The sequence below is a fragment of the Epinephelus moara genome, chromosome 18 (assembly GCF_006386435.1).
Source record: "Epinephelus moara isolate mb chromosome 18, YSFRI_EMoa_1.0, whole genome shotgun sequence".
Lineage (NCBI taxonomy): Eukaryota > Metazoa > Chordata > Actinopteri > Perciformes > Serranidae > Epinephelus > Epinephelus moara.
In genome coordinates this window covers 35,838,325-35,853,786 of record NC_065523.1, presented here as the reverse complement: position 1 = coordinate 35,853,786, position 15,462 = coordinate 35,838,325, and the positions used below count along the sequence as shown (strand labels likewise).

The following is a 15,462-nucleotide window of genomic DNA, read 5'->3' as shown; positions in this document are numbered from 1 at the left end:
TGACTTCCTGTTGCCTTTCTATCATCTTGAACCAGTCTGGCCATTCTCCTCTGACCTCTGGCATCAACAAGGCATTTTGGCTCACTGGATATTTTCTCTTTTTGGGACCATCCTCTGTAAACCCTAGAGATGGTTGTGCTGAAAATCCCAGTAAATACTCAGACCAGCCCGTCTGGCACCAACAACCATGCCACGTTCAAAGTCACTTCAATCACCTTTCTTCATCATCCTGATGCTCAGTTTGAACTTCAGCAGCTCATCTTCACCATGTCTACATGACTAAATGGTGGAACAGGTGTACCTAATAAAGTGGCCAGTGAGTGTACATTCAAGTGGTGATGGTAAGAATAAATTAGGTTCCTGACAGAATATTGCACAGTTGAATTATTGCACAAGTTAAAACAGGTTTACAAAGAATTATTGTGCCTGATACATCCTGAGGAATATGAGAGATACTTTGAGAAAAATACAGCTAAAATACTTTCAAGTTTAATTTAACACTTATTTAATTTTAACACCAACATATTGAATGGAAGCCTGTTGTAGTAAACACTGGAGTAAACCTGCTGTTATCAGAGTGTTAGCATGTATTGCTAATATGGCTAATATTCCCCGCCGCTGATTGGCTGCCTCTCCAAAGCCCCTCCCCTACGTCGACACGTATTGTTGCTCGCCGATAATAAAAGATGGCGACCGGACCCGCGTAAATTGGAGATCCCGCAGAGGTGGTAAAATCTAATAAACACATTATTTCTTCTCTTCCGGGTGTTTATAATGAACACACGCTATCAGCCCAGAGGAGCTGAAGACCCGGGCAGAGTTAAATGCATGTTCGCCACTTTATTTAGGCACTGGAGCCCACCGCGGCCTAGCTGTGGGCTGTAAGCCTCGGGCTTTCCTGGGTCACTGTGCCCGGAGAGCGGAGGGGAAGCTCAGGGAGACGCGCTCGGGTGCTGGGAATGTTGGGAAGCTAAGGAGTCAAAGTGAACGGAGAGGGGGTGTGTTTGTGTATCTTTATGAAAGTAGGCGGGAAGTTGTTTAGCTTTTATTATTGTACTCTTTAGTAGGTAACAGACCAAATTATTACTGTAATATAACGCAGCTTTTCCTCATTTAGCAGCTAATGGTGGAGCGTTTCCTCACTTTGTCCAAGTTAAACATCTGCAGCTCCAGTGTTTCTTAGACAGCTGCAGCAGGAATAGTCATAGCAGCTCAGTGCATGTTTAGTTACCTTTGTTGATGTCTGGGTAACGTTACAAGATGTAAAACATGAAGGCATACATGGCCAAATGTATTGTTGTGTAGCATTCAACTGCTCTGATATGTTGATGGACAGAATCATTCACTATCTTATCTTGCATTTGATTTATTTCTTCCTGGTGTTCACTTCACAGGTCAGTGTCCTGCCTTATGTTGTCAGTGACATACTGTGACAGATAACCGTGTTGACAGCGGAGGAGCCATGGCTTTTGAGGAGATCAAGAATAAAGGAGGGATGGGTAATGTCTGCCTTATAAACTACATGCAGCTTTTCCTGTCTTGCTACTCTACAGGCCTGTCAATCACATGTATATTTGCAGTCAGAAACACGATGTGAAATAGTGACAAAACCTTAAAGTGTAACTGCTGCTCCACACATTTGGTTGGGAGGGAAGAACACTACAAGAGACCCATCACAGTAGAGGCTGTGTTACATGTTGTACTTTTAAAGGGACTTTAAGTAGGTTTACATGACATTAGAGAAAAGTGTGTCAGTCCAACTAAAACCAGACTGATTAATAACATATTTCCTAAAATGTCAGACTGTTCCTTTAGTTAAAGGTCAAATGTTTTAGGGGGACTCTGTGGCATCTAGCAATGAGAACCGCTGAGTGCAACTAGCTGAGACTTCTCCTGGTTAGAATTCTTTCAGTGTTAATTTTATCAGGACCTGAATTATCTACAAAGGTCTCTTCCTCTCCAAAACAAATTGACCAGGTGATTAAAACCAGTAAAAACACTGAATAAAGTAGTTTCACGTTAGAAATCAGTGTCTCCTTGATGCTGTTTGGCATGTTGGCACCTGCTAATAGCCGCTCACCTTTTTCTGTAGCTGTTTTTATGCACAGAGATCACGCTATAGGGCCGCTACAAATTCTCTTCATTATGCCGCCTTTGCAATTTTACACAGAACAAAACGATGGCAGCATCATGACACTCCAGTGTGTGATTGTAGAAAGCATGCTGGCATTACGGAAGCAAAAGAGGTGTGACATGTAAAACAGAAACGTCAGCCTGTAGTGTGACATAAAGTTACGTGTGGGCAGCGCTTTCTAAACAGTAACAATGGCATAACATAGTAATAACAATCATCTATTATCCCTGTTATATTGTGGCTGATCTCGTCCTCTGCTTGGAGGTTAAGAAGCTCCCAGGCCTCATTGTTTTCCCAAGTTGTGGACATTTTCAGCTGTTGTTCTTCTTAAAGTTAGCTGCTAACTGCTATCAGCTTCTTTTTAAATCTCTTACTGTGAATTTCAGGCATAACACGTGACCAGAATGTCTCACTCATGCCACCAATGATCAGGTCCTGCCAGCTGTCCCATTTATACATACATCATTTTGGTGTTGTTATCACTTCCAGTGTTGGCTTTAAGGTGAAACAACTCTGTCCCTTCTCTCTAGGATTGTACCTTTTATACAGAACAGCGAGGCAGCATTACGACGTGAAATTCCCACTTTGAAAAGACAGTGTAAAAGGGGCTTCTGATAAATTAGGATCCAGGTGTTCAGGAGTTTTTTACTTTGAGCAGAAGTATCAACAGAGGTCTCTTCCTCTTCAAGGTTCGGATTATAATTGTCATTTCATGTATTCCAGAAATGGGGATGGATGGAGAGAGGGGCCTTGTTGCTGGTCGTAGCCAGAGAGAGAAGAGGAGGTCGTACAAGGATCTGCTGAGGGAGGAAGAGGAGATCGCTGCTCAGGTCCGAAAATCTTCCAAGAAGAGGCCCAAGGTAAGTTGTCCGTCCACAGTAACCTCACCTCAGGGTTAAATGTCACAGAAAGCATTTAAAGGGATAGTTTAGATCTTTTGTTTTACAATCAGGCACTTATCCATAGTCAGTGTTTTACCTACAGTGGATGTCAGTTTGCACGCCCCCGGTTTGGAGAAGCAGGCAGGAGTGCCGACATGGAAGCTAAATGATGCACTGCTGTTTTAGCCACCTAAAGAAATTGATATCATTTTAAGTGTACGCTGTATTTAGAATATTTTCGCTGCTTTATCTTGCTTGACATTAGTTATGGTGTAACTAAACATTTGAACATATGTATGAAACTGTAAATGGAAAACTGATGTGTTATTCCAATCAGGATTCAGAGCTGTTCATGCTTGGATCTGACTCGCACAAAAAGAAGAAGAAACATAGTGATGACTACTATTACCGAGGTGAGAGGTTGATATATCGTAATCATCTTTTAATTTTACTGACTGTCACTGTATTAACTATTTTCTTCTTGTCCTTTATTGTCCAGACCACGATGGTTCAGGTCCACCTCCCCACAAGAAGAGGCACAAATCCGCAGACCGCTCCCCTACTCTCTCATCGCCCTCATCCTCCCACCCAACAGACACAGCGATGGGCCTCCTGCAGGCCATCACCTCGCCACTGGCCACGGGTTCTGACCCCAGCCCCCACTTGCACAAGAAACCCTCCTACCCGCCCTTCTCCTCACACTCCTCCAAGGACCGCAAACGCGAGAGCAGCAGCGGCAGCGGAAGTAAAGGGAGCCACTCCTTCTCCCACTCCCGCCCCGTGTCATCATCGTCATCTTCCTCCAAGAAGCACTCCTCCTCGTCCTCAAAGTCGTCTCTGTTCCACGGTGGAGCTCCCAAAGAGGAACCCCTGACGTTACGTGAGGCCGACGGGCTGAAGATGAAGCTCATCATGTCGCCAGAGAAAGAGGAAGGAGAAAGCTTCCCGTTCACGCCACATTCATCCAAATCAGGCGGAAAGAAAGAGAAGGACAGAGACAGGATGCAGCTCTCAAAGTCGCCCAAGAAGAAGATACAGCAGAGTCGAGATCCGCTGCCTGTAGTGGGGAAAGAGGTGGAGGTGGAAGGTAAGATAAACCTAAGTTATCTTTCTGTTTGTGTCCACATTTAAACTGTGCTGATTGTATAGATCTTCTGCCTGTGAAGCTTCCGTGTTTTAGATTTTGTAGCTTCTTTGCTGTGACATTTATATTTGAAGCTTTGTCTGCTGTCATGGCCACAACTTTGTGTCCTGTCCTGTTCCTCTGGTAGTCCACAACGAGCTCACTGTATCTGCTGATATTGAGCTTCACGTGATTGTCGTTGCTCCATGTGACAAAGCTCTATCAGTTCTCTGTACTCCTGTAAAAATAGTCTCTAAGTGAAGACAGCGTGTTTCTCACTGGACATTATTTACTGGAATCATACAAGTACATACACTTAATACGTTCTATTAAATTCCTTTAAAGTCTTCACTATATGTCTCATGAGTCTGGACAGATGTGTATGAAAGCTGTAACTTGACTGGCTCATGGAGGCACCGAGCCGTGAGGCGGTAATTCTGATTTTGTTTACTAATATTCAAAGCTGTGTTCTGTGTTGTGTAGGTCACTATGGAGGTGGTATGGGAGACGATAGCTCTTCATCTGGAGGTGAACTGGAGGCTGGTGAACTGGTTATAGATGATTCATACACGCACCTGTCCAAAAAGAAGAAGAAGAGCAAAAAAAGCAAGAAGAAGAAGGACAAAGAAAAAGACAGAGACAAGGAGAAGAGTGGGAAGGACAAGAAGCACAGTAAAGGATTCGGAGGTGAGTTTATCGTTAGTTAAATATTAACAAGTATGTTGTAGTTGTCCATAAAACTGCTGTGTGGTTTGTTTATGTGAACAGATTTTTTAATGACGTCTGTACTGCAGTTGTATCAACACCTGTCTCTTTATCTTTGTATGACATTGTTCAGACTCATCGAGGGACCACAGTCACTCCCATCCCACCGTCACTCACAGCGCCGTCGGTCCAATGTATGCCATGGGCACTCCCGTCCCTCCGCACCACCATCAAGGCAACGATGGAGTGGCGGAGAAGAAGAAGAAGAAAGAAGACAAAGATCGGGGAAAGCACAAGAAGGATAAAGATAAGGTGAGATGCTGTTCAGTCGTCTTTCTGCAGGGTTGGTAGGTAAATCTGATAAATTAGCTCTGAACGCCAAAAATCTCAAATAATGGTTTTCAAGAAATCTACAACCCCACTGAACCTCCTTATTTAACTTCATTGTAACATTATTTTATTTAACTTTATTATAACAGAACTTCATTGTCCGTGTCTTGCAACTTTTCTCTGTCCTCTCTCAGCCCAAGAAGAAGTCGATCACAACAGCCTATCAGGTGTTTTGTAAGGAGTACAGGGTCAACATTAATGCAGAACAGCCGGGACTAGGTGGGTACTGACACTGGTTTACATATTGTCCTTTTAAATATCACTAAAATACACATTTTAATGAGTCATATGTTGTTATGTCTGATCTGCAGTCTTTGGTGAGCTAAGTAAAAAGTTAGCGGAGGTGTGGAAGGGGATGCCTGAGAAAGACAAACTGGTACGTTTTTCTCATTTGTAATTAATATTGGAAAAGCTTTTGATTATGTTCTTCTGCAGCTGTGGAGGTTCACTGAATGTCCTCTGTTTGCTGTGTGCAGGTTTGGAGGCAGAAGGCTCAGTATCTGCAGCACAAACTGAACAAAGCTGAAGCCACCACAGTCAAACACAAGAGCGCCACCGAGGGCAAAAGCAAAGGTATCTTCAGCCTGTTTCACACTCAGTTCCCTGTAAATTAGCGGGATAAGCTTTCAGCCAGTGATTTTCACGATTCACACATGCGCTACAATCAGGAACATGACATGACAGAATGAATGGGGCAAGAGACAGTCCAGCAGATGGTGGTAATGCAACACTAATATCTGCCCACTGCCATAAAACAGAACAACAGAAGAAGAAGTATGTGTATGGAGGACGTCTCTTAGTATTTTCAGGAATGAGGAGCTGTTTCTCTGTGGTGCCAGTGTTCTTGTTTTTAATTTTCAAAAAGATAACGAGACAGTGTTGTTTTTGTTTCCTGCTTAAATCAGAAAAATGCGTTTAAACCATGAACAAGTTGTGGATTCAAATAAGTCATGAGCAGAGTCACCTGATAGGTTGGTTCGCTCAGTGTTAAAGCGTCTTTCCTCAGGCTCATCTAACCTTATACATGCTTGGCCCTGCAATTTTACTACTTTCATTCACAGCAGTCATACTGACATTTTCCCTAAAATGTCAAAAGGTCATGAGGGGGAAAATTGGCGGTACAGATGACCCCAAACATCTATTTCCACTTTTGGAATTTAAGCAATGAAATTTTGATTGTTCTAAAAAAGGAACCAGTTAGTAGCAGGGTTGCAGCGGTATGAGATTTTCATGGTACGATAATTGTCTAACCTTAAGGAATGAAAACAGAAGGGTTATTTTCGGCTAATCAAATGTTTTATTACTTTAATTGAAACTATTTTGTTAATGGAAGTACGTGTAAAAACTCTCTCCTATAATATAATAATATAATAATAATAACTATAATAAAGGTGAGACTGAACGTCCAGTTGTATTTTTTCAGTTTTGTAGATAAGCAAATGTGCACGGTATGATAACCATCAGCTTTTATATCATGGTATACCTTGAAACTGGTGTATCGCTGCAGCCCTAGTTTGTAGTTCATTTAAAGGCACTGTGTGTAACAATTTCAGTTGTTCTTTGAGACAAACAAATTTTGCAGTCAAAAGTGTGTCCTAGCACATGTGTATTTACCTCCATCAGCTCCAAAATTCTCAATTACGTATACATTGTGACCGGTGTCTCATCATGTACGTGTGCCATCTTGAAAATACAGGTACGTACAGGGACATACTTGAGAAATAGGAATCGCCTTTTGTGTTTTCACTTGTCGGTTTCCGGTTTACGACTGCAGGTAGAGTGACGAAAAGCAGCAGCAAGCAGGCTAGTCACAGGTGCCGGTGCATTTGAAAAAAGGCAAAAAGGCAACGTGACCGACGATTTCAAAAAACGAGGGTCAACATCCGGGTAGCCTTTCCCAGGTGGAGAGAGCTGCTGAAGGAGAATCACACCTAACAGCGGCTAACAGCTGTTAGCGACCAGCGCCGCTAACAGCTGTTAGCCACTGCTAGTGCTATTAGCGGCGCTGGTTGCTAACAGCTGTTAGCGACGCAGTGTTGCCAGGAGAGGGATGAGGTGTGTGAGGTTGAGCCACTTGTCAGTTGTCAAAAGACAAGTCGTGATTGGTTTGTTTCGATTTACACCCGCCCCAACAGGGGCAGCCAGCATGGTGAGGAGGGGGTTTGTCAACTCGCGTGGCGTGTGTCTGTGTAGGAGCCTGAATGAATACTCCATCAAGTATCGGATGACATGGTTTCATCAATCATATTATCATAGCTTTTTGGTACACAGCAGCTACCGCTGTTGCAATAAGCGTTTGAAACAATGAGGCGCTAGATTGTGCTATTTGTTTGAATGCAAAATATAATCTCAACACTAGATGGGAGAAATTCCTACACAGTGCCCTTTTAAGAAACCTGTCTTATTTTCCCTTTTTATACATTTAGTAATGTCACTACTCAATTAATCGATGGATCATTTGATAGAATACTTCACTACAAAGATAATCCATAGCTGCAGTCCTGTCCTGTTCTCATAACTGTCTTTAAACTGTGTTTGGTGATGAAAGTTGTAGGAACGGCAACAGGGATGGTGTCACCGAACAGAGCGCCTGGCACTTTGTCTCTGTCCCCTGCACGAGTCCCAGATGTTGATCCCATCGATGCAGCAGCTCACCTGCAGCTGCTCGGAGAGTCCCTGTCCCTGATTGGACACCGGCTACAGGAAACAGAGGTAAGCTTCAACATGCAAGTGTGTGCAGTGGATTTAACATATATCCTCTAAACCAGTGGATCACACTAAAGACAGCATATTAGTAGACTCAGAAAAATCAAATCTAAAAAATAGACAATGTTTTATTACTTTGCGGTGGAAAAAGTAAAGTGAGTCATGTGACTGTTTCTGTGTGTTAGGGGATGGTTGCCGTGTCCGGGAGTCTGTCTGTACTTCTGGACTCCATCTTGTGTGCGCTGGGCCCGCTGACGTGTCTCACAGCACAGATACCACAGTTAAACGGATGTCCTCGAAACGTCCTGGTAAAGTATTTACAGTTATAAACGTATGAATGAAATGACTGTTGGTGCAGTTTTATATACATTAATTTCCCCCTTGACAGCATCATGTGCTTCCTCATTACCTTCCTCTAACAAAGCTTCTCTCTCTTCACTTTCTATCAGTCGAATACGTTGGACAACATCGCCTACATCATGCCTGGGCTGTGAGCACAGGCTGGTAGTCAAAGTGGAGTTGACCGACACATTTGACTGGAGCGAACATTTACAGGAGTGACCCTTGGACTTTAATTTAAGCCACTCGCCTGGCATCTGAAAACTTGGATATTTCTAGTGTCAACATGTTTTTAAAGTGTATTTTTTTAAAAACCTTGTTCTCTTAATTTTCTAATTGTTATATTTTTAAATGAAACATTTTACTGAACACGTTCTCGGCATGTCAGCTTAGTTTTGCTGTTGTACAGTGTGCTGTTGTACGAACGAGTGTGTGCTTGTGTCTGCTGTACGGAGTGTGAGGGTTTCCACTGGTGCCGGTCCACGTCTCCTGGAAGATTTTAATATCCCAGACACATAGGAGAAACTCCAGTCAGATAATATCCACGTTAATTAAGCTTAAAATCAATAGTTCTGTTACGTCATGTAAACAAACCTTGTACCTATCAGCTGTGCGCTCCAGATCAACTGGAGACGTGACCACTTAAAGATGGGTGAGCACTGTCTTCACACGTTTGGTCTTTTAAACAGAAAACCAGGGTTGGGTACTGTTCACATTCAAAAACGATACTGGTCCAGATACCTGGAATTTGTTACATTACGTTTTTTGGTACTTTGTAATAACAAGAATATAATTTATGAACAAGCTACAGGGGTGACGTCGTTTATTAAAATGCAGTCCTGCTCCTCGGCTCTGTTCCAGTCACACATTAAGCTAATCTGCTGTCTCTGCCTGCTTGTGTTAGTGTCTGCTCGACCAGACCACTGAGTTCGGTGGCTGGCACCCATCTTCAATGTGCTTTATCGCTCTCTAGGCCAAAACACACCTGCTGTAAACGGTGCGCGTCAAAAAATCCAGCCTCACCGACCCCAGAATTAAATGCAGTGTTCCCCCCACTCACTCTCTGCTTGAAAAAAAGTCCAACTGTAACGACACCGCTGTAGCACTCGAGGCTTTTCAGGACATTCCAATAGAAAACAGTTCAGTCAGACTGACGCTCAATCATGTTGCGTTCAGTAAGGACAGGGAGCAAATAATTTTCACCGGACATTATGATCAATATGTCGGACTTCAACAGATCTTCCAGGTCAAAAAACTGTCAGTACTGTATAACGAGACCCAGATGAGTGTATGTGTGCATTTGTTTAGCTGTTAAAAGGAAACCCTGTTGTCTCATGTGTTTCTGTCTAATGTTGTGTTCGCACCGGGCGCAAATAAAACATTTCGCGATTTAATTACATGTAAACTCAACGTAAAGATGCGGTTAGACTCGAAGCCCTGCCAGGCAGCACGCTGGACGCAGAAGTTCGCAAAATAAGTGGCGCGAATGAAGCGAGTAGCGTTTTCGTGCCACATGTTTATTTGTGAGAGTTGATAAATCTGAATTTCAGTGAACAATTCGAGCCGTGATAGCCAATCAGCATTGAGATCCTGCGGGGATGTATGACACCGATGACGTACCTGCAGAAGTTCATGTGTCAACTTAGCAATTTCATGCACGTATGAGGCGAGTCAGCAAGTATTTTTGTAGCGTTCAGGTAATGCGGCGTGAAAAATTTGCATCGCTGTTGGCGTGAACACAACATGTAAAACAATTCATGTGAGTCAGTTACATGTAAAGTCAATGTGAAGACACGAGTAGACATGAATTCCCACCAGGCGGCATGACGAGACGCAAATGACGCCAAATACGGGAATTAAACAGTGTGAATGATGCGAGTAGCATGATTTCGCTTTATACGCTTATTCGAGAGTTGAAAAATCTGAACCTCGACGTATGATGGCAAGGGCGTACCGGCAGAAGTTCATTTGTCGATTTAGCGATTTCACGTGCGTATGACATGAGTTATTCACGCAAAATATTCTAGCGTTCAAACTGGCACAAGTAACGCGCCGTTAAAATTTGCATCGGGATTGGTGTGAACACAACAGTGACTAAAGGGAACAACGATTGTTGAAATTGGTTCAATATTGAGTGAGACAGCTGCAGCCATGAAACAGGCTGCAATGTAAGTACTCTGCGCAGTATCGCATCGTCAGGTTACGTCCACTAGAAGTGTTTGTTCTTGTGTCTGACCGACTCAAATTTAAGTGTCCAACAAAGAAGAAAAAAAAGTTCTTCTTGACTTTTGCTCGATGTGGTCTGTTTGTTATTGTGTCTAAACAAGTCTCGCTTCAGGAGGAGTCTCGTTCTGAAGTCTTTACAGTTGAGTTGTTGCAGGAAGACGATAAACAGACCAGATCAAAAATGATTTTTTGTCACTGTAGGGATCCTTTCCGTAATGTCCGACACTTACTATAACAATCTGATCCTGTCAGTGGCAAAACAAACCTTAGTTTACGTACATTGACGGTGCACATTGCAGCCTGTTTCATGGCTGCAGCGCTATGTCTTAATACCGAACCAGTTAAAAACCTGTTGTTCCTGTTTGTCACAAAACATGTTAAAATATGTCCAGGTTGAAAACACCAGTTTCCAGTGTGACTGTTGCGTGTTCTGTACGTGTCTACATGTTGACTTTTTTACTGAACTGTACAGGAAGTCATTTGGTCGTCATCATCATGACGACGTAATATTTATGACAGCAGCTGCTTAGTTTTTATTTCACCATGTTAACAAGTGCTGTCACGCCTCGCTGTTTTATACATTTGATATCTTACTGTGCACATTTAGGTTCACGCTGCTCTGTAGGAAAGTGATAGAAAACAACCTTTAGGTGCAACTTTGTTTTAATCAGGAGCTGAAACAAATCACTGTCACACATTTAACAACATGGCAACATTAAAACTGTTCCCAAACTCAGCTTATGCTTTTTTGTCTTGGATGGAAATGTCAGTTGTTCGGGTTATCTTAGGATAGATCGCCACGGGAAATGTAGACATTCATGGTGCAAGAGGATGAATCCTGATGTCTCTGGTGATCCTCTAGAGCGACTGTGAGGTTCACTTTTTTTGTGAAATATCTGGAGAACCTTTGAATGGACTTTGCTTCACAACCTCCTTTCCATCTTTTCTTATTGAATTTAACTCAGTGTTGAACTCTTGATCTTATGAACAACAGAAACGTTTATAGAATATTTAGACAAAATAGTTGATGAAACCCCCTGATGTGAAATGAACTATGTGTTTGTTTCCCTAGTGTCCATTCTTACTTTATTTATTATAACAATTCTAAACATCTTTGTATTTGATGTTTTAATGATCTAACTTTGAGCTTTTGTAGACTGTCGCTCATCTTTCATTGCATTTTGTTTTCAGCTCTCATGTTTTTTGTCCTGGTTTTATACCTGATGTTTTTTGTACATTGTGTTCATCAGTGTTTTAATGCTTTGATCAAGGCACAGTGACATCACCAATATGCTAATGAGTATGACGCTAGTTTTTAGTGACTTTTTGTGCAGTAGTGGAAGATACCTTAATCGTAAAAGAGCCACAACAGAAAAGCTTTTGTGGCGGCTAGAGCACATTTATCGTTTATTCTTCTCAACAAGTTAATTTGTAATTCTTTAATTTATTGATTATTGATTTGTATGATTGTTAGAACAACATGTACAACATGTTACTGAAAGCAAATTAGCACATATTTTTTAAATTAGCACTTTGTTTTTCTTAGCTAGGTGTTTATTTGCTTGCCTAGGGCACTAAATGTGCCAGGGCCCTGTATGTAGTTGCTGCCATGTTGAGGCAGAGGGTGCTGTCTGTAGCTCTGGTTGAGGGTGAGAGGCTGTCAGCAGATAAACAGAGATCTGTGTGGGTACATGAGACCCTAAAAAAGAGGCTGGATCATGGGGAGTACCACCAGTTGGTCCAGGAGCTTCTCCTCCATCATGGACGTTTACAGGCAGATTTTAGGATGACTCAGGGGCAGTTTGACAACCTGCTGTCTATCATCAGGCCGTATAGCTCTGGGTATCCAGCAACCACTACCACCAGTTTCTCCTCCATTGTTTACCAACTGTAAACGTGTTGTCGTGACCACCACAGAAGGCCCGCCTCTCAAATCATCTCATACTCAATATCTGACTTGATCTAAATATATCAAATTCTTTATGCGTTGTGATTCAGTGTTAAAATAAAAAGTCCAGTGGGTGGAAACTTTCTTCTATGGTAAGAAAACATTTGACTCATGTGACATCATCAGCCCCGGGGCGGTTCCCAGGTCCGGGTCTGAGCCGCCCTACATCAGCCTCCACCACAGATGGAGCTGTGTTCACCTCTGTTACAGTCCGGCTGAGTCCAGTTGGTGTACGAGGCAGGAAGGAGGAAGTGGGACCATCCTCTGATTCAACACTAAACCCTGCAGCGATCAGGAGCAGACATGTCCACATCTGCAGCACACTCAGGTAAACTGATCACTTTATGTTTTATTAAACATGTTTAACATGGTTTTATCGGCGGGGTCAGAGGAGAAGTGACGGTACAGCAGCAGGGGCGGCGTCCCGCTGCGCGTTCACGGTGTTTATCTGCGAGACAACAGCTGCACAGGGCGCTGCCCCTGTTACTGTTACTGTTACTGATAGTGTGCATGACAGCGCATTGGAATCAGCTGACTACATTAACACACAGTCTGTCACTTTCAGGAGGAAGACACAATAATCCAGAGAACTACAGTTTCAAAATGACTCCAGGCTGCTTTTAAAAACTTGTGTGTCTCCTCTGTGTCAGCACAGGCCTGCACATGCTGTGACATATACATGCATATCTGACTGCACTGAGGGTTTATTTTTCCACTGCTGTGTGCAGAGCTGAGGCTGGTGGTGCTGGGCCGGACCGGGGCAGGAAAGAGATCAACAGTCTGCACCATCCTGGGCCTGCAAGACCATGAACAGGGCACAGATGTTACCCAGGAGTGCAGCAAACACAGAGGAGAGGCTGCAGGCAGACAGGTAGGAGGGAAATACTGTATAATACACATGACTGTGCACATTTCTTATGTTCATTCCTATTCTTGTCTTCATTCTATATCACCGTGAACATTATAGCATCATGCATATTGTCTATTTCTGAATGTAACATACTAGAGCACACAGGCACACAGGGGGTCAATAAATCCTTGATATCATCTTGAATAATCACAAGACAGGGCTGAAGATCACCATCTAACAGGTGGTCACTTGATGACATTTGCTGATGAAGATTTAAAGCTCTCACTAAGTGATTTAGTGAACCTTCAGTCGAGATTATTTTCTCTCAAGTGTCAAAAGAAATCTTAACAGGACTCCAAATACAGTATTTTATCCTTAATATTTTAAATACTCGTGTTAAACACTGTAGTGTGAGGCATATTTTTATTTCTATTTTACTTTATTTACTTTATATTTACAAACCTCTATTTCTGATTCTGTGAGTAAAAATCGATTTACTTGTACTTTACTTGAATACCTTCATCTTATAGCTTTATACTTCTACTGCGCTTAATCTCAGAGACAAATATTGTACTTTTTTTCAGTATATATATGTTGATTTCCTTTTAGAGCATCATATGTAATATATATGTTGATTTCCTTTTAGAGCATCATATGTAACAGTGGCCACAGTCAGAGTGATTAAATTACGTATAGAGGAAAGGAGAGATATACACAGAAAGGTGCTTCATCTAAAAAATATTATGACATTAGCCTTCACACTGAAAGAATTTCAGTTCAGGGTCCCAAATCTAATTAAACACAACACCTCTGTCCTTGTTATAGACTCTCAGTCTCTCCAGATGTGATGTGTTTAACCATAAGTCATATGTGGGAACAGAGTCCATCTTCCACACTCATAAAATCAACATGTTTGCAATCACCACTCCAAATATAGCAGCCATTTTTTTGTATTAGCCAGCAGAGGATAAAGGTTGCTGGATCGCTATGACTGGATCAGGTTTCCAAAATGTCTCAAAAGCCTCAGAGAAACAGTGAAAACTTGTCTTGCAATAGTTCAGAGTTCTTCCAACTGTGGATTTACAGCGGTTGCGCACAGGTGAAACATGAGTAAAAAAGCTATGTAGCTAAATAATGTACTTTTTACTCCACTACATTTGTCTGACAGCTTTAGTTACAGATGTTTTAAAGGGCTGCTCAGTGTTTAACCACCAGATGTCACTGTCTTCGCTGCATTTGAGCCTCAAAGCTTCATAAGGCTTCATTTGCCCGTTCCTAGTTACTTCTCTCATTTAATATCTCTCATATTCTCCCTGTCCAAGTCATGCATGTCCAGATGTGTTCATGTTGAATGTTTGTGATGAACTGAAGGACACAGTGTTCCTTTATGTGCTGAGAAAATTCCTCTGCAACTTAATAAACTCTTAAAAAAACCTTCTTGGATCAGCTGGAAAATGAGTCGTCACAAAGCTTCTTTCTGACACCATGAAAAGCTGACTTTATAAAGATTCATGGTTCTCACAGGACCGTGTGATGTGATTATAGAATAGAATATGATGCTGTAGTTTAAACAACCCAACATTATATAAAGGAGTTAATCTGAGCACAACCTCAAACATCTACAGCAGGAACATTAGATATGATGCAAAAACATCAGATATAACAGGAAACATTTTACTGCACAATCAGTACTTTTGCTGTAGTGAGTACTTTGAGTACATGTTGCAGATAATCAGTACTTTTACTAAAGTAAAGTTTTGAATGCAGGACTGAAACTTGTAGTGAAGCATGTTCTAACCATGACTGTATAACAGGAGCGTAATATAGACAGTACCAGTGGGGTGGGGTGATTCAGAACGCTTCAGATTGCCACCTTGGAACTACACCTGTGTTCATAAAGAAACTCACATTAAATTAAAAATGGAGCCATTTGCTCTAAAATGCAAACCCATCTCCGTCATGATTTTCTTTTCTTTTCAGTAGTGATTTATTAGGGTCCGGGCAGCTAAGCTGCCAGGACACTATTGTAATCCTAGGTATTCTTCTTCTTCTTCTTGAAAACTCACCAAACTTTGCACAAAGGTCCAGTCTCATGCCAGATATCCTCAGCTGTAAACTCAAGCCAATAGTCCTGATGGTGGCGCTACAGCAAGCGTCTAA

At 42.1% G+C, this 15,462-nt stretch overlaps 2 protein-coding genes across 3 annotated transcripts in view; both read left to right on the top strand.

The window, feature by feature from the left end:
* The first annotated feature begins 649 nt into the window (after positions 1-649).
* hmgxb4a (HMG box domain containing 4a) lies at positions 650-11,256 on the top strand. Of its 2 annotated transcripts, none has more exons than XM_050068995.1 (13): positions 650-725; positions 1,395-1,499; positions 2,858-2,994; positions 3,353-3,428; positions 3,515-4,102; positions 4,622-4,825; positions 4,977-5,155; positions 5,368-5,452; positions 5,545-5,609; positions 5,710-5,806; positions 7,782-7,945; positions 8,125-8,247; positions 8,389-11,256. In XM_050068995.1, exons 2-13 carry the CDS (start codon positions 1,463-1,465, stop codon positions 8,431-8,433), a joined length of 1,800 nt encoding a protein of 599 aa, XP_049924952.1. In that variant the 5' UTR covers positions 650-725; positions 1,395-1,462; the 3' UTR covers positions 8,434-11,256. The 2 variants fall into 2 exon arrangements, with proteins under 2 accessions (XP_049924952.1, XP_049924953.1); XM_050068996.1 differs by lacking the exon at positions 650-725 and adding an exon at positions 734-998.
* A 1,364-nt stretch (positions 11,257-12,620) lies between these two features.
* The window catches only part of si:dkeyp-69e1.8 (uncharacterized protein LOC100001340 homolog), an 8,426-nt gene continuing 5,584 nt past the window's right edge, over positions 12,621-15,462 (top strand). The window contains exons 1-2 of the mRNA XM_050069022.1: positions 12,621-12,780; positions 13,181-13,323. Coding sequence (XP_049924979.1) covers positions 12,756-12,780; positions 13,181-13,323 — 168 coding nt within the window. The 5' untranslated portion in view covers positions 12,621-12,755. The remainder of the gene's footprint in view (positions 12,781-13,180; positions 13,324-15,462) is intronic.

Bases quoted from the DNA above. Each gene is read 5' to 3' on its own strand.
- hmgxb4a (XM_050068995.1), top strand. From the start codon at position 1,463: ATGGCTTTTGAGGAGATCAAGAATAAAGGAGGGATGG. The intron at 3,429-3,514 runs GTGAGAGGTTGA...TTTATTGTCCAG, and splicing joins TGATGACTACTATTACCGAG to ACCACGATGGTTCAGGTCCA. The intron at 7,946-8,124 runs GTAAGCTTCAAC...TCTGTGTGTTAG, and splicing joins ACCGGCTACAGGAAACAGAG to GGGATGGTTGCCGTGTCCGG.